At 35.8% G+C, this 19,403-nt stretch overlaps 1 protein-coding gene across 21 annotated transcripts in view; it reads left to right on the top strand.

Annotated features, from left to right (window-relative positions):
• LOC134546323 (bromodomain-containing protein 3-like) overlaps positions 1 to 19,403 on the top strand; it is a 363,730-nt gene that overhangs the window by 143,126 nt on the left and 201,201 nt on the right. For 11 of the 21 annotated variants that reach the window (XM_063389071.1, XM_063389075.1, XM_063389072.1 and 8 more), the window contains 2 exons: positions 14,733 to 14,889; positions 18,266 to 18,818. In XM_063389071.1, coding sequence (XP_063245141.1) covers positions 14,733 to 14,889; positions 18,266 to 18,818 — 710 coding nt within the window. Of the gene's footprint in view, positions 1 to 14,720; positions 14,890 to 18,265; positions 18,819 to 19,403 lie in introns of all 21 variants that reach the window. The other 10 variants (XM_063389068.1, XM_063389079.1, XM_063389077.1 and 7 more) reach the window with 1 other exon arrangement.

The following is a 19,403-nucleotide window of genomic DNA, read 5'->3' as shown; positions in this document are numbered from 1 at the left end:
ACAGACTTCACACATTTATGCCAAGGGAATATTCCGCTGATGTGACGCCATACGAATGTATTATTCGCGACCATACAACTTTTTTGTTTGTCATCGGGAAGAAATGTTCATTTTGAATTGAGCATTTTTAAATGTCAGCGTAGAATATGCTTATCTGCCCATTTTGTTTCTTTCCATAATAATGAGTAAAGTTAACATTGTCATAGACATTTTATTATATTCGTTTGCCGTCCAAGTAAAACTGTCACACTATATCGCACGTAATTATATATTTTACTAATTTGTTAGTTGTCATTTTATTTAAGTTACAAATAACAGTAATCAAAAACTATTACTTAATAGTCCAGAAAAGAGATTGAGTTATTATTCATTTAATAGGGGTTTAAAATATGGTACTACATACATATTATATATATTATACATATTATATATATTATACATATATTATCTTGTTGTCTTCTTTGTAACTTTACTGGAAGAATGGCATTTGGTATGTATGTTAACTCACAATGAAAATACTTCAGAAGTACTCAACAGTGAACAACCTAGGCCCTATACTAATTTCATTATGTTCATGGAAATATAATTAAAATTACAAATAATGAACTGTATGTGTTTCACGTAGAGATATCGTACGAACTGTATGTGGTACAGACCAACATTTGCTAAGGCTCTGAAAATACTTAATTTCAGTTAAAGTGTGGAGAATATTAAAAGTTAGAAATAATGATATATATAAAACAATGCAAAGTTATCAGCATAAAAATAGAAGTTATTTTTACGTAGCGCCTATTGGAATGAATATTTTGTGTTGAATTATGTGGCATGATTAATATTCTCTTATGGTATGTGTGTTTTGTTAAAATCTTATAAAACATAACTTACTGTTGAAGGATTTTCATTTTTTTTTGTTATGATCTTATTTAAACAAGTTTTAATTATATTACACATGTCTATTTTAAAATCATTTTAATGTATACTTATAGAATTGTAATAGGCTTTATAAGGACTCTCAAAATGCATGTGAGTATCTATAATTATCTGCATCACCATTATGGCCGTTTCACAAGATCAAATATTTATTGAATTCAATCAGTTGCATTCATTGTACATGATTTTCAATTTGTACATTGAATTCAATACAAATTGAAGATGTTATTCAACTAAGCTTATTAACTTATAAGTATTTTGTTTGTCCAGTACATAAAAGTAAAAGATTCTTTATTATTTAAATAATGAGCATCTATAAGCAATAACGTTTTCTAAATATTTACATAAACATAATGAAATCTAATTTTTCAATACTTTATATCTACGATCACATCAACGGCAGTATTATGTAATCAATGAGGTAATGAAATATCTTTAAAAGATATTTTCTCCTCTGTAAAGTAAATTTGTGATACAGCCCTCTTAATGTTAGTCTAGTGAGTTATTTCGTCTTCTAATATGCTACAACAATATATAAAACTAAGTTTTGTTAGTGTTTTAGTCTTTTGTAATGTTAAAGTGTAATGTAATCAATTCATTTTTTTTTGTAAATTCTTATTCATAAAGATACATATCATAATAAGATAAATAGTAATATTTGTAAATTTAGATTCTTTGAAACAACATCGATAAGAGGTTCTCCTACCTCTGTTAAACTGTATGATGGTGCATTGTAAAAAAATTAGGTAGTCTGACTTAAGTGAGATTGTATTTAGATTGTGTGTAATGCATATGCAATATCTAAGCATAAGAATTTATGTTATTATCCTTTTAAAACGTTACACTATGAATTTCGTATACTTTTTAATGTCAACTACCATTATTTTTCACGGAATATTACATCCAGATAAAGAATAATTACCACATGTTTGAAGATTAATTGTATTCCGATACATTTAAAGTATTAAAATTTTTAGATACGACTCATACTACAGTTGTAAATGTGAGATTTCTTGATTCTGAATCCCTGCATCCGCAATTTCCTAGTGAGCCGCCGGTCAGATTGTCATCCTCTCAGATTGTCGAGGAACCAGATACATTTTTCGTCGAGTAATCTGGCGGTATAGTAGCTTTATCACGCGCTGCGGTTACAGTTACTTCGGTTGAATAAGCCACTAAATCTCACTGTTAAAAGAGAGAACTTCTAGACCAGAATATTGGAAATAAAAATTTACTGACACGGCCTCTTAAATAAGCCTTATGTGCCTTTAGTTCAATGAATTATGTTTTATCATAAAATAATTTTTTCGTGGATGGATCAATTCACATTTATTTAATTATGAATCTGATTCCAAAATGTTAATCAAATCCAGTTTCGATTCAGATTCCAAGTTTATCTTTCTGTACTAAATGAAATTTGGGAAATTCTAAAAAAAATGCAATGAGTAACATTTATTAATTTTTTTTTATTTATTTAATTTCTTTGCATGACCAACAACATTCTTAGGGACAAGTGGCTTGATGTAGCCTTATTTAGCACTATATTTTCCATTACAACAATTTTAATATCTGACGTTTCAGTTACTCTCTTGAGATGCTACAGGTTAATAAAGACTCTCGCTTGTCGTGTTGGGTAATTAATTGATTATTATTTCATGGATAGTCACAAATTTTTTCATCAATAGTTATTTATATATCTATATGAGATAATACTTAATTTTGATTAATATCTGGTGACAATATTTGCAACCAATTAGCCAGTGTAGGAGAGCTGTCATAATGTTTATGTGAATGGCCTTTAGTAAGAAAATGAAGTAGTCCAATATGGCTTGTGAGTAAGCCTTAGGTGTGCAAAATGCATCAGAACACCAAAACTATATTTGAGAAGATTGTAAAATGCATGTTGTAGTATTCCCAACCATCGCCTAATTTTTTTCCCTTATGCCCTTGACTTCACTGTTTCCCCATTGTCCATAATGAAATTAACATGTTTAGCCTGCAACTGATAAATTATTTTGGAAGTTTTTTGCCACTACAGTTAGGTGTCAAAATGTTTGTGCAAATTAGATTGTGACTTATAATTAGGGCCAATGGTGTTCGAGTGTTTAGTTTTCTCGTCTTAAATGGTGATATGGGTTCGATTCCTGATAAGGTCACGCCATAGTTTTTCACAATGGGGAAACATGGCTGGTGTTGGTGGTAGCTCGTGGGTTTCTTCCCGTGCTCCTATTTCCCTAACTCATTATTTCTCATCTCACCATCCCTCATCATCTCTAATGTCTCCAATGTTGATGAGACGTATACTTAGAATTTATTAGAATTACTTTGTTATTTCTATGAAATTCTAGTCTATCCTGCCTTGAGCTATTTACAGTTGTGGTTGTTGTGTGGTACAAGATATTTTTTTATTTTGATTATAACAAACAGAATACTCTAAAGCTGGTAACATGATATGGCTAAATCAAAGTGATTGTAGAACATGAACTACTGTAAACTGTGAGTGGTATCTGCATATCAAAGGCACGTGTTTCACACAAACTTTAAGATGGGTGCATAACATTTAATGATGGTTTTTATGTAGTAATTTATATATATTTTTTTAAGTGAAATATTTATTACAGAAAATATTAGTGTAAAGTATTAATAAGATAACAAAATATTGTTAATTAATACTAAGAACTTAGTGACTGGACATATACTTTTATAATTTTGAACTGATAAGTTGGATTTAAAAAAAATATGAATGAGCAAATATGGTAAATGATATAAGGTTATAAAATAATATTAGGAAGAAACGGTAATATTTTTACAGATAGAGCAAAACATTAATTTTAGTTTTTTTGTTGTTACCCAAGTTAGAAAAGTTTCTGGAAAAATGCAGAAAAAAAAGTGAAGTAAAAATATTTTTTTGTTGAAAGAAAATTGCTCAGAGATTATAAAATATACAAGTAACAATAATAGCAATTGTTTGGTAATGAATGTTTCTAGAATGTTTTCATGAATGATAGTTTGACATATTATGTGATAACTACAGTTTACTCACAACACATTTGTATATCTACAAAAATTATTTGAAACAAAAATTTTTCATATGTGTTTTCATAATCCATCTCATATAGAAGCCAACGGCATAGTCTAAACCAAGCACTGTTTTAACATCTTCACACACAAACAAATTAAATCTCAAGCTACCAATTAATAGTATGTTTTGATTCATATACATATAGTGCCTTGTTGATGGAAGAAAAAAATCAGTGCAACACTGCTGTGGAAATGAAATGACACGTAAAAAATCTTGCTCGTATACTCGCCAAAACTTCTATCTGTGGTGTAAGTTCTATGGCCCTAAAATGATGTGTATTTGATTTTGCCACGTCTCATTTGGTCAGAACCTGAGAAAAGTAAAAATGTATTCTTGTCTGTCCAAACACTGTATGTTTGACTAGGTGATAGCTGCTTTAAAATTTTATGTGTTCTCCTGGTATATTTATATATATATTTTTTAATAATTAAAAAAATCTTTATAACCTTAAAATACAATAATCTATATAAATTAAACATTAGCTGTAGTTTTGCCACTATAAAAGTGCTATAAAATTTTTTTAATGGATTTTTACTTCATTTTCAGTGTTATTACGTGTACGACATGCTGAATTGCAATTTTTTTCTAATATTAAATTAAACAGTAAGTGCTCTCATTGCAAACCATAATGCTAATAATACTGTCAATATTTGTGAATACAGTAAACTCCCGGTATACCGCGCCCCGATAGATCGCGGAATCGGGTATATCGCGGGTCAAACCATGTCCCCCAATCATAAATGAATAATAATAATAATAACAACAACAGTAGAACCTCGTTAATTCGTGATGGTCGGGACCGAGATAATCACGGATTACCGAATTTCACGGACTAGCGATTAAAAGCCCGGAAGGTCTTGTCAAGCTTCTCAGACACCGGCGTGCAGCTGGGTTAAGGCCAAGGTCATGTGACGTAACATCTACCGAGGCTTACTGCGCCTTGGCAGCAGATGGATAAAAAATAGTAAACTCTCCATTATTCGTGTTAATTGGGACCCGCCGATGCCCGGATAATTAAAATCCTGTAAAAAAAAAGTAATAAACACGGATAATCCGTTCACGGTAAGGGCCGTCTTCGAATTAGTCTCGGCTTAAAAAAATACGGCACTGCCTAGCCATTAGTTCACGGTCATTTACAACAGCCGAAGAGAGAAAGATAAGATCGTGCTGAACTTGCACACATAAATTTTGGGTAGCCCCCCCCCCCCCTTCCCACCTCATCAAAACTTCGTCCAGCCGAATGCCAGCCAGACACGTCACTCGCCAGGCGCCTGCCGTGCGTTGGCGGGTGGAAACAAACAATTGGAGACGGGAAGCAGAAGTCAGGACATCCCCCTCAAGTTTAAAGAGTGACAAATGTGACAGCTGAAAGGGGGGCGACACAAAGAGTCGGTACAAACTTCGTTGCAGAGTTTGGTGGCCCATGCGAAGGCTTGCAGTGTTTGCCGGCCGCCGGCCCGCGTGACGTTAATTTTAGGCGCTGACAATATTTACTTCTCTTTTTTTTTTCTGCACTTTTAAATCGTCCCGGATTATCCGATTCCCGAATTAGCGCGTCACGGATTAACGAGGTTCTACTGTAATAATAATGCAATAAATGGTTGACAGCCGATTAGGATAATTTTGCGTTGTCACTAACAAACTAAGCAACGGGCAGAAAAAAGCCTAGGCGTAGAAAATGTCCGCAGTGAAATTCTTAACAAGATATCTCCGTAAATTATTCCTCTATCTTGTAGTGTTTTCAAATTATGGTCCAATCCAGCCCAGTGTTATTTTCTGAAACACTAGTTCTTAACATTTTTTTTAACCCACAAATAAAGCATCGGACAGGGGACCCGATTAAGCCCACCGTCCAGCGACATTATCCAGCGTGACTCGGCTGGGGATTGATTTTGGATAGGTTTGGTTGACGGCAAGCGCTGGGAGGGGAGAGGCGAGCCGAGAATATGCGACCAAGACACCCGGGTAGACGGGAGGAGTGGAATATAAGCGCCAGAGATGAGAGGGGCGATTAAGCCGAAAGGGGGGAAGTCTGGTGACCTTGAGTAGTTCACTCATTTCCGTCGGCACACTTCTCGTGGTCACGTGTGTTGACAAGCGGAGACATATAAATGTTTTGTTATAACTTGAACCTACATACGTAATATTATTCGTTGTATTATACACGTTCATCTTTTTACTTTGGTATGATGTTTTAACATTAAATAGTAAAGTAAATCAGCTAGCGTATTTTTAATCTTTGCCGAGGAATTCCCAGTGGTCCAATACTTACGTGAACCATACTGTACCACTTTTGCCGTGAGGTAGTAAACAAGCCCCGGATATGTTTATGTGTAGCGGCCTCCCGACCTTTAACCAGAGGCTAGGGAATATAACACTTGCCGATCCGAGCCACACACACTCAGCAACTCGACACAGCGTTTGATGGAATAAGTAAAGACAACGTTTAACAGACTTTTTAATACGGCGCCACTTATTGCGCTAAAATTATTTTGGCGCAATTTTTGTATCCCACATGTGACCATTTATAATTTAATGTAAGCATGGATAACAAAGATTAGCCACTTTACACGATAGACGATTCTTTATTTTATATTGTACGAATGCTAGAATCGTTTTTCACGTATCTGCTGCATACTTCTGCAAAAGACACGCTATCTGTAAGTACGTAAATCTAGAATTTTTATTTTGTCAATCAAACTCGGTACTTTGCGATTCATATTCGGTTTGAAGTATTACTATGGCCTTTCTATTTAGAAGACTTTGACCACAGAATCGTGTGTAACCGCACACACTGCCCTTACTTTGTTACGGACACTCAGACGAAGCAGATACTGTGGCTGACACCACGAGACTGGCAGCAGCTTGTGTGCCGCACGTGTGTATGGCGGCGTGTGGCGCGCTCGTAGGCCGTGCGACAAACTGTGCGCGGCATGCGGAAAAAAAAAATCAACATTTAATATTTATCTTTAAAATTTATTATTTTTATTTTTTCACCCGCGTTTAGTGAAAACTGCGGATGCAAAGTCCTCACAAAGGCGGGCCGTCTATACTGTGCGTGCTTGCCGACCTATTAGAACACAGGCGGTGTTTTATGACTTTTGACCTTGGTCACATCGAAACATCGCGGTTATGCAACAACGCGGGTAAAAGTTATGTCCCCCGACAACCGCGTTAAATAGGGAGTGTACTGTATATGTTTAGTATACGAATTGTTAGAAGGTAAGCTTAATAAATTAAATTTCAACAGATTGTAAATTTCTAAGTCATTTTTTGAAGTTGTATAGAATTTTCAGATTTTTAAACATTTTATTGACCACATTTTGGTGTCCCTACCTGTTTTGTTATTCATTTATCTTATTTTCGTGTATTTCTTAAAACTCGTTTACTATATCATTTACATGTCACATACATAACTTAGTTCGTCCTTCACCAGTGTCCATCTTGAAACTGCTCTCCCCCTCAACTGTCTCGTATTACCAACCTCACAACATACACAACACCTTCCCTTTACTGATATCTAATTGGTTTACAAATTTTGCGACCTACTCTGGTAACATACTCATTTAGAGGAGTGGCATGAACATTCAAATCATTATCAATGTTGTTTGGAACATTTCCTGTTAACGAACTGTTATCAAAACCTTTAAAGTCTGGGGAGATAATTTGTCCCTTTACCTTTTTCACTTCTTCCGCAAACTCACTTTTGTCAGAAACTAATCACACACATGTCCCTGTCATCTTCAACACATTCTCTGCATTATTAATCACACACATGTCCCTGTCGTCTTCCACATATTCACTGCTTCTACGATTTTCATTTACATTGCCCTTACTGAAACAATCACCACTTGGACTAGCACACTGGTCCTCTGGCAATACCTTTTGACAGGATGGCCTGAGATACTTAGTAATTCTACGCAACAGCTTGCCTGACTTGTCACTTATTATGTACAACCTGGGTGTTTCATGTTTTTTCACAATGGTGGCTGGCTCCCACACTTTATCTTTTTGAACCAGGACAGGCTGACCCCTGGCATATTCTAGGGTCTTTCTCTGTGCCCTTTTATCATATTCCTGCTTGGTCTGTAACTGCTTGGAAAGTAATTTTGTCTTCGCATTTGGAAATACCTTTGGAACTAGGTTATTGGTTGCTATAGGAATTTGTGTTCTAACAAGACGGCTCATTAATATCTGTGCAGGTGCATACTCTAGACCAGCAAGAGGAGTGTTACGGTATTCCATTAGAGCCAGCCAATATTCAATTCCTGCTTCTTTGCTCTTGCGTAATATGGTTTTAGCAATTCCAACCCCTTTTTCAGCCATGCCATTTGACTGATGATAATGGGGACTGGATGTGCAAAACTCGAACTCATATTCACGAGCAAAGCATTTACATTCATAAGATTCGTCATGTTGCCACAAACTATAGTTCTAGGTATCCCATGAGTGCAGAAGATACCTTTCAGAGCACTAATTACACTATGTGACTGCTTACTGGATAATAGCACAATTTCCAACCACTTCGAGAAATAATCATATACAACAAGGTAACTCTTGCCTTCGAACTCCAGAATATCAACTCCCACTTTTTCAAATGGTAATGTAGGGACTGGGTGTGGGATAAGTGATTCTTTCCTATTAGTGATCCTGTACTTTTCACAGACCTTGCACTCTGACACAAACCTCTCTATGTCCACACTCATACCAGGCCAATAAAACAAAGAGCGTGCTCTGGATTTGGTTTTACCAATGCCAAAGTGACCTTCATGAAGCATGTGTAACATTTTCCCTCGTAATTTTTTAGGGACAACAATTTGGTCCTCATAGAACAAGAGATTATCTTCTACATACAAGTCATTCTGAATTGGCCAATATGGATGAAAACTTACCGGAGCATGCATTTTTTGTAAGGCCATCCCGTTTTCACTAGTTTGACTACATCCTTTAGCACAGGGTCTTCTGCTAGTTCAAGTCAAAATTCAGTTTTTTGTGTCTCACTCATTGGTAGATGTTTACTCACACTATGTACCACTTCACTCATGTCTTCATCATCCTCATCTACTCCATCCTTGATGTAACTTCGTGACAGCAGATCTGCAATGTGCATCATTTTCCCTGGTAAATAATGTACATCCAGGTGGTACTTCAGCAATTTGAGCTTCAGCCGTTGGAGTCGAGAGGACATGATTTTAGCCACAGGTTTTTTCATTATAGGTACCAGTGGCTTGTGATCAGTTAGAATTTCCACAGTACGGCCATAAATAAAGTAATGGAACTTTGTAGTAGCAAACACAATTGCCAATAACTCTTTCTCGATTTGAGCCCAATTTTTCTCACTCTCAGTTAGGCTTCGTGACCTATATGCAATAGGCTGTCCATTTTGAAGTAGGCAGCACCCAAGGCCGTTCTGCGACACATCACACTGTATCGTAAGAGGTTTTGCTGGATCAAATATTCCTAAGGCTGGCTCACTACTTACAGCAGATTTGATGTCAGTAACACAATCAGCGTGGCCTTTAAGCCACTGCCAGGTGACATCAGCCTTTATCAGTTCTCTCAGAGGTTCAGTAAGTGTTGCCATATTTGAAATGAATGGCCGCAAGTAATTAACCATTCTGAGAAACTTCTGTAGCTCCTTCCGATTTTGTGGATCTGGTAGGTGTTGAATAGCTGCAACTCTATTAGGGTCAGGTTTAATCTGGTTTGCAGAAAACACATGTCCCAGAAAACTTACTAATGTCGCCAAATGCACGCTCATTTAGTTCCTTCTCAGGTGCACACGTTATTCCAAATGGTAAACGTAAGAATTTGTAACACCCCCACAGAGTCGAGAAAGCGCACAGGTCACACGAGGTCACGTCTAGTGGTATTTGCCAGAACCCATCTTTAAGATCAAAGACTGAAAACAACCTTTTTCCTGAAAGTTTTTCTGTTAGTTGCTCCAGTGTTGGTATTTGGTAATACTCTCTCTTTATTTCCAAGTTAAGGTCTTGGGGATCAAGGCACACCCTTAAAGTTCCATCAGATTTCTCAACTATGAGAAGATTGCGAACCCATGAATTTGCCTCAGCCACTTTCTGTATGATTGCTTTCTTCTCTAACACAGCTAGTGTTTCCTTAAGCTTAACTGCAATAGTTTGAGGAGGACGTCGTGGTGGGTACATTTTTGGCACTGCATTGGCTGGCACATTGATCTTAGTCATAGGGAAATTTTCCAAGCCCTGTAAAAATATCCTCATTATCTTTGATAAAAGTGTTTTACTCTGTACTTCTTTCTCAGTTAATGGTAATTTTATAGATGTTTTGATGATGTTCTTCTCCATTGTATGAACCCTTTTAACTAGGTTGAGTTGAGCACATGCCTCTAACCCCAATATAGGAGTTCTGTCTGCATCAGTTATTCTGAAATCCATATACTGAACTGCATGTTTGGTTTCACATCGTAGGTTAACAACTCTTAAGGGTTTGACTTTGAACTCAATAACTTCACAGGTATTTCTTATCTTAAATTGTTTATTGATCTTTCTGAAAATGTTTTCAGGAATGATGTTTACCTCAGAGCCTGAGTCTAGCTTAAATTTGACCTTCAAATCTTCAAGTAAAACAACTTCAAACCACATTGTTGTACCTTGTTTACCTACTTCAGCATTTTGTACATTGTCTACATTTCTTAACTCCAGACATCTCTCTATGCCGCTCACAAGATAGCATTCTTCATTTTCATCAGCAGTCATTCCTTCTTGATGACGCCTCACTATGTTTACACCATTAGTTCTATACATATTGGCAAAATGATTCAGTTTGCCACACTTAAAACATTGTTTTCCGAATGCAAAGCATTTATTTTTTTTTCATGCTGGAAGTTGCATTGTTTACATTTCAAGTTGCTCTCGTGCAATTGTTTACTGGTCTGTGGGGAATACTTCGGCGACTCTTTGTTCCATTTAGCCTTATGTTGCACTGTGTTAACTGCTACAGAAGCACCCCACTCGGGCGGCACAGACGACTTTTGCGTTTCTGTAGACTGAAGGCAATGAAGTTGTTGATCGCTGATTTCTGCTAGCTTCGCTAAATCACATGCTTTCTCTAAGGTTAAATCTTTGGTTCGCAGCATTTCCTTCTGCAAAGCCTTGTCCCGCATACCCATGAAAACACAATCTCGAATTATTTCATCTGTTTGGGACCCAAACTCACAGCTGCGCACCAACTTCTTCATGTCCGTGATGAACTGCTGAAATGGCTCACCTTCCTTTGTTTTCGTGAATAGAGCACAAAACGCTCATACGGAACATTTCTTTTCTCACTAGCATAAGTTTCAAATGCTGCTATCACCGCGTAAAACTGTTTTCGATCATCATCACTTAGGTTAAAAGTATTGAAGACTTCCACCGCATCTTCACCGACAAGGTTAAGAAGTATTGCAGCTTTCACTTCCGAAGGTTTTTCCGACTTCCCCGAAGCCAACATATAAATATAAAAGTTCTGCCTGAACTTCTGCCAGTTTTCGCTAACATTGCCCGATAAATCCAACACACTTGGTTTATTTGTGTCCGACATTGTCACTGGAATTCCACGTGAGCGAATTAGCACTGTATCCTTTACCGATTATGCGGGAAATGTTAGGTCCGAGTCACTCGACTGCGCTATGTTTTGTTATTCCTTTATCTTATTTTCATGTATTTCTTAAAACTCGTTTATTATAACATTTACATGTCACATACATAACTTAGTTCGTCCTTCACCAGTGTCCATCTTGAAACTGCTCTCTCCCTCAACTGTCTCGTATTACCAACCTCACAACATACACAACACTACCTATTTGCTTTTGCTGTAGGATTAGAAAAATTAAAACATAAGAGAGAATCAAAACTGATTTGAACAGATTTTTAAGGGGCCTGCCTAGTTAGGGGTGTATCTGTGTTAGTGAGTCGAGATGATAAGTTCAACAGTCGCTGGTGCTTCTAGCGTGGTATCTCCTCTAAGCACAAGTCTGTGGACTGGCGCGCAGTCTTCTCGTCATACATATTTGAGCGGTAACCATAACATTTATAGCGAATAAATGAAAATACAGGTGTAATATAAGTTTCTTACGTGTTTTCAAGAATCTCTACCAGTTTGTTAATGCCTAAAAATTACTCTTGAGAACATGCATTTTAGGCATTTTAATTTTTCTAAAAATACAGTTAAAAAACTTAATCCAGAAAAGAAACTACTTGTCCGCCCTCAGTGAATTCTGAAATTCTTTTCGTTACCAGACCCCACTCGCATATCTTGAGCAGTTTTTAAATTTGTGTAGTTTTTCCTTAAGCTCTCCACACCGTATGTGTGCCCAGGTAGGCGAGCCCCTTAACTATTTTACATTAGTTCAACTCTGATTTGAACCAAACATCAAAGCAAGGATCACATAATTACCAAGAATCTAGAAACATTTCTTGTCACTCAATATCAGAATCAGATAGATGAATCTGGAAAAAGCCCCTTTGTACATCCATAATTTATTTTTGTAAATAACCATTTTGCAATATTAATAATTTGCAACTCCCAAGTTATAATTATTACAGGGTGGCCAGCCAACCGGGAAATCGGGAAATACGGGAAATAGCCAGGATTTCTTAAAAAAACCAGGAATACCTGGAATCAACCAGGAATTTTTATTAGAACCGGGAATTTTTTTTATGAAGTAACGATCGTAATAACATACGGCTGTTAAATGAGCACGTTCACCACCCGTCAAAGCACGGCAGTATGCTCGTGAGCTATATTTTGTGAAAGTTAATTTGTTAATATTGCATTTAAAAACTTTTGTATTACGTAAGAAACCGTTAACAATTCAGACTTCCATACTTATTATGTTTCTGTATTCAAAAGCAACAGCATTTTGGCTGAAAATGTTGTAGGGTGGTAGTAATTTCTCGCACGGCATGTTGGTAGCACTAGTTTTTTATGTAGGTATATTTGTTTTTACTTTGCGCTCATGTTGTTGCGTCACGGTATCACGGATACTTTTCTCGAGTTTTTTTAAAAGTTTAGTTGTGCGGGACATTGTTTTGAATTTTTTAATCTAACATGTAATTGGCGCAGAATATCAAAATGTCAACGAGTTCGGTCACCACATACAATGACAAATATACGGAAGAGTTTGAATGGGTGGAGAAAGATCCAAAGTGCAGGACAAACGCTATTTGCAATTTGTGTAATGTTAAAATCAAGATCGGTAGCATGGATGGGAAGAACAGCATTTGCCAGCCACGCAAGAGGGGCAAAACACGTGCGTTTGGTGTCAAGTAATTTTTGTGACGTGAGATTATAATTTTTTTTTGTTGGTGGTAGGTTTTGTTTAAAGCAAGTTCATTGATTTAATTTTTAAGCCTATAGTTAAGTTGTCTATTGTTTAACGCCAATAAAACATCATATTGTGTGTGCTTTGTGTAACAAAAATACAAATTGTATGCAAATATTGATAAAACCCACCCTTGAAAAAACCTGGAAAAAACCAGGAATTTTATTATCCCAGAAGAGTGGCCACCCTGTATTAAGTTAAAATGTACCTCACTGTTTTTCAACGCTTTCTTTTAATGTGCCAGAAAACGTATTGTAAAAATTCAAAATATTTTTGGTGTATTAGTCACATTAGTGTTCAAAACTTAACATTTTTAGTGCTAACCTATCACTATCAGCTCTGTTTTAATGAGTAAATATTATTTTTGTTCCAATTCAAGTAATTTCCTCCCATTGAAATTTTCTTTGCTTCTGTGTTGCTGATTACGTAATTTTCTACATTTGGGGTACTTAATTTTGTTTCACGCAACTAATAAAATTCACAAAGTTGCTAAAATTCACTTCTTATTTAGGTTACTTAACGAATTTAAGTGGCTGCTTTCAATTCAAATGGTATCTATATTATTACATTATTTTTAAAGAAGCTTTTAACTTGTGTTTTCTGGTTAGAACTCAAGCTTGGAAAATTTCATTCAGCGGCATAGATTTTAATCTTCTCTTGTCAGTCCTTGCAATGTCTCGGTGTACTTTTTTTTTAGCAGTCCTAATAAAAATCTTAAGTTCAGTATGTCTCATTCACACCTGTCTTTTATGCTTACCAAAAGGATTCTTTTTCCTTTTTTCCTTTTTTCCAGTAGCCTTTCACTGTGCTCTCCTCTATCGACACCTATGGTGGTTTGTCAAGTTTGATTTTATTACTACTGCAGGGGTGTTGGAACAGCTAGGGAAATTAGTCCCTCACTCCCTGCATTAATTTTCTTTTGCTTGAGGTTACACCCTTTTCCTCCAAAACTTATTCTATGAAACATAACATGGTAAAAAGAAATCAAAATAAGTACTTATAAAGAAAAGTGCATCTAAAGTTCACTTTGTACTGTGAAAAGATAAAATTTTTAATTTGTAGTCATTAGTCATAAACTACTGCGATACAAATTTTTGGAATGTTTGGCTTTATGTGATTAAAAAAAATTTATGGAGTTCTTTTCTCTGAAGTAAAAAAAAAATCACCTCAAAATACCTCTACCATGTGCATGTGCGCGCGCACACATGCACATGCATTCCGGTAAACATTCCAACATCCTTGCACTACTCTGTTCTCTGTTTTACAGCATTGTTAATTATTTTTATCATAATTTACTATATATATTATGTAATTTGTGTTGTGGTTTTTGCTTTCAATTGTGTTTGATTTTTGCCTTATTTTAAGTTTCACTTGTAGGTACGCCAAGATTCCTGATGAGCCCCTGACTGGAGTGATAAGTTTGGAGAAGTCCTCATCTGGATCATCTGCAAGCGATTCTAGCTCGGAGTCCTCTTCGGAGTCGGAAGATTCGGAATCTGAGAGAGTGCGGAAGTTGGCATTGCTCCAGGAACAAGTATGTTGGCAATATTAATTACAACATTAAAAAAAAATTATTTTATTTTGAATTTGAAAACATGTGCTGACAGATTTTTATTTTTTGTACGTTCTAAGAGTGCCAAAATTCTTTGCTGTTTATTATATGTTAAACATTATTTTTTATGCCTGTGGGAATATGGCTTAAAATGTTTGAGTAAATTGACAGAAACCATAATTTAGGAGGCCAAATTTATTATTTGTGAAAGGAAAGTACACAGTACTGGGGTGATTTTATGATAAGGTTGTGGAAATGAAAACAGGATGAATTTATATGAAATAGAATGAACAATGGATGACGATGAGTAGAAATTCAGAGGTGTACCGAGAAATGCAATCTTTAAACAAACATACTCTGGATGCAACACTTCAATCAGCCAAGGGGACTCACCCACCACCCCAGTATTTGTTGTGTACTTATAACTAGAGCTGTGCCGATACAAATTGGCAGAAGCTGATTTTGTTGAATCTATGTTTCTGATTATTCATCATACGCTTGTTAATTTTGGGCTGATATTACTGAAAAATGAAAAGTGTCTGTCATTACATAAATATCCACAAGTACCCTTTTCACTTATCATACTACTACATACTTTGAACTTGCATCTTTTCTTAGCTACATGTGCCAGCTGTACATAGCAAAATTAAACATCCTATGTTTTAATAATGTTTTTGAACATAAAGCATGGTAAATAAATATATCACCAGCACAGTAAAGTTATATGAGAACAAAAATTTGCTTTATTTAGAGCATGACTATCACTACAAACAATGGAAAATACCAACTTCTCGAACTGCAAAGAAATGTTCGTAATATTGTGACCTAGAGTTTTTTTAATTAATTTACCTAAAGTAGTTTATAAAATTGTATAAAAAAAATAATGGCCAAATAATATAGGAGTTCACATAACGTAAATTACTTTTACTGTTTCCTGTGTAAAGCGACCACATGAAATGCATTTCTGTTAAAATATTTGATACCGTAAATTTTTGCCACCACACCTGTTTAGATGGTATTAGAATTCCCGTTCTTGAATTGTAAACATGTGCAAAGGCACAGTTTTGCACATTTGGAATTATTTTTTATAACTTTGTATTTTGTGAATCAATGTATTTGATAATGGTCTATTATTAAATAATATTATTTTATATAACATATTAAATAATTAAATTTTTTAGCTTCCATTAATAAATTCACATTTCATTAAGCAACTAGCAGGTCATCAACAAACAAATGATAACAAGCTAGAAATGAGAGTTAAAAAAAAGAGAGGCTATTTTCAGTTTACAACGAAATTACATTTGCATTTTCATTGGATGCTTTTCCGAAAATGAGTTATTTCAGGTCATTTAATAAATTTGTAAAAAAGATTTTAACTAAAATAAGTTTTTTTATGTATAGGTTAGGAATAAGTGAATATGAAATAGTTGTATCGGTAAATTTTGTGAATCAGTACAGCTCTACTTATAACCAAATAGTAACTGGAAGTTACCCAAAGCAACACATAAATTTAAATAATACCAGAAGGTATAGCTACAAATTATAACATTTACCTCGCTCTGCTCAAGAAGTACTGTAGCACTGCAGACTCCAGACCTCCCCAGCTTTGCAGTGTATTCCTGTCTCATGATATTTTCCAGTAAGATAGTATATCAGCTAATTAAGTAGTTACAGATCACAGTGACCTTGTTCTTCATATTTGTATTTTATTATTCTTATGTTCTTGTGAGTCATTTTGATATTTAGTTCAAAAAGCCATATAACAATGTTTTTTCTGGTTTTAAATTTGTGTGCTAGGTTTTATTTGTGTAAAAGTAATTTTCAGCATTTTATTTCAATATTGGTTTTATGCCTATATTTTACACTTGGATTTGTTTGGAAGCTGTAGTTGTGTTTCTAAAACATTGGTGAAAGGAAGGAGGAAACTCGCAACGCCTGTTTGTTTTTTTTTTAACTTTTTTTTCTCCTGTTCCGAGACTTCCTGGCAGTTTTAGTATGTATTTCTCAATGGGAAAATCAGCAATGCTTCACTCCCACAGGAGATGGTGAAATTATCATGTTACATCAGCTAATCAGAAAAATATTTGTGTTTTATTTTTTACAGGAATACCCTTGTTGCGAGTGTTTAATTGGGAACACTTTTGTTTTGTTTTTATGTATGTGCAATCGAGGCCACTTTTGAGATAGCCGGAGGTCTTGTTTGTAACAGTATCTACATGGACCATTGTCAGAATGCTGAGTAGAAACAATAAATTAACTTAAGCAACACAATATAACTACCAAGGAACATAAATTAAAATAATATAAAAATTAAATTTCCAGAAATTTGGTTGGCAGGGCACAAGATTTGATCAGTTCTTCATGAACTCCTTAACAATACAAAGTTGGGATTCTTTCATCACACAGCATTAAGTTTATAAAAAATTTACGTTAAGTTCTCACATTTCATATCAGATTAATGTATTTGTTTACTCTTTGGCTAACTGTACCTGTCCTTTTCTAGCCATGTTTATATAACATGAATTTGTACCAAAAATTTTAATGACAGAACAGCTGATAAAAAATATAACAAATTTACTAAATACTTAGTCAAATACAATAATTAATAATGGTAGTGGTCAAGACAAGCAATATCTCAACTACATTTAACTTAAACACTACTACTTACTATAACATGATGATCCAGATCAAAGGGTACTCTGCTCTCCCAAGGAATTATGACAGCAGAAATTATCTTTGTTCCAAACTCACGTCTCCAGCCATGCTCCTCCTCGAAACCTCACGCCGAAAACTACCAAAACTACCCTAATCCCGCAAGCGTCTCCATGTCTCCAAACCCACGCCATGCCACCGACCACAAAACCTCGTCCATATTGGCCCCACTCATCCATGTACTTTAAAAAAAAACATCCCAGCTAACTCCCACCCGTGATTCGATTTTTATTTTGTACTGTCCTATATTTCCTCCATCACACCCTTCCTCTGGGAAGCCAGCACATAAACTGTTTGCACACAGTGAGGTTTGGGTTGGTGCTGTAAAACTGCATCACTCAGCCACGCCACAACCACTCACCTGTCGACTTGAACCTCAACCAATACAGATCTTAATAATAAAATCAACCCATAACAAAAAAACTGGGGCACAACAAAGATTAATAAAGTCTCAAAAATACCAGTGTAACAATTTACAAGAAAGGTATTTATAAGTCCATAATATTTATGAAACAAATTGACTAATAGCTCTTAAGAGTGCATTGGTTTTTTGATTTTCCACATACTATTTAGTTTCATGTATGTACCTACAATAATTTATATTTATATGTTTTGTGCTAAGATATCTTTTTCTGTTTTGCAGTTGAAAATAATGCAGGATGAAATGCGAAAGCTAGTTGAGGAGAGCACTGGGAAAAGGGGGAAGAAAAAGAAAGAAGAGAAAGAGAAGAAGAAAAAGAAACCAGAGAAGCACAGTGCTGGTGGTAGTACGGGTGGGGGTGTGGGTGTAAAGGACGCACGCACTTCACTAGTGAATGACACTGTGGGTGCAAGCATTGCGAGTGTGGCCCTCGGGGCAGGGGACGTGAAAATGCCGACTGACCTTCATCACAGTGGTAGTAGTGGTAAGCCCGCAGCGGGCCATCATGCGACCAACATGACCTCTGCCGCTTCGACCATTCTACCTGCGCCCGCCAAGACTGCAAAGAGCAAAGCGACGCGAGGCGCGGGCAGGGCGACGGGTGCTAACGCGCAACAAAAACGGCCTAAACCCAACCCTCGTTCCGTCGCTGGCAAGAAGAAAAATGCCGCCGTACCTCCTCCTATTGCTTTCGACTCTGAGGACGAGGACAATGCTAAACCCATGTCCTATGATGAGAAGAGGCAACTCAGTCTCGATATTAATAAGCTGCCAGGTGATACTTTCATTTTAATTTTTTTGTTGGTTTATTGCTGTGTGATAAATTTTAGGTATGTGCCTGCTTATAGCTGCATGCATTGTCACAATATTGGCTGAGTGTGTAAAATGTGGATGTGATCCATTGGTTCTCACACTTCAGGTTTTTTCCCCCTTGATAGTGGCAGTGTGTGTTCATGTGTACTTGTGTTTAGGAGGGGGTTAATATTTGTATAACAAAGTTTTATTCAAATAAACTTTTTAGAATGCAACTTAATGACAGGACTTAACTTAGTTGAATGTTCAAAATAATTGAACTAATTTTGATTATGGCAAATCAGGTTCCATCACCATTTACTGCTATCACTGTGATAAATGAGAATGTGTGCTGCTTAGAAAATAATGTATTTATATACGGTGTCCACAGGTCACACAATTAAAAAAAATTAAGGAAATTGGACTGGATTTTGGAAATATAAAATTTATTTTCCAGCATCCTTTTGCTGATTTGCATTTACATGGTTGCTTCACGACTATAAATCCGGTGAAAAGTCAGAGAATGCCAGGAAATGTCAGAGAAATCACAACATATGTCTGGTATTTC

Source organism: Bacillus rossius, chromosome 1 (genome assembly GCF_032445375.1).
Source record: "Bacillus rossius redtenbacheri isolate Brsri chromosome 1, Brsri_v3, whole genome shotgun sequence".
Taxonomy (NCBI): Eukaryota; Metazoa; Arthropoda; class Insecta; order Phasmatodea; family Bacillidae; genus Bacillus; species Bacillus rossius.
The sequence above is the reverse complement of the archived record's forward strand: the minus strand, read 5'-3'. Positions and strand labels throughout refer to the sequence as shown.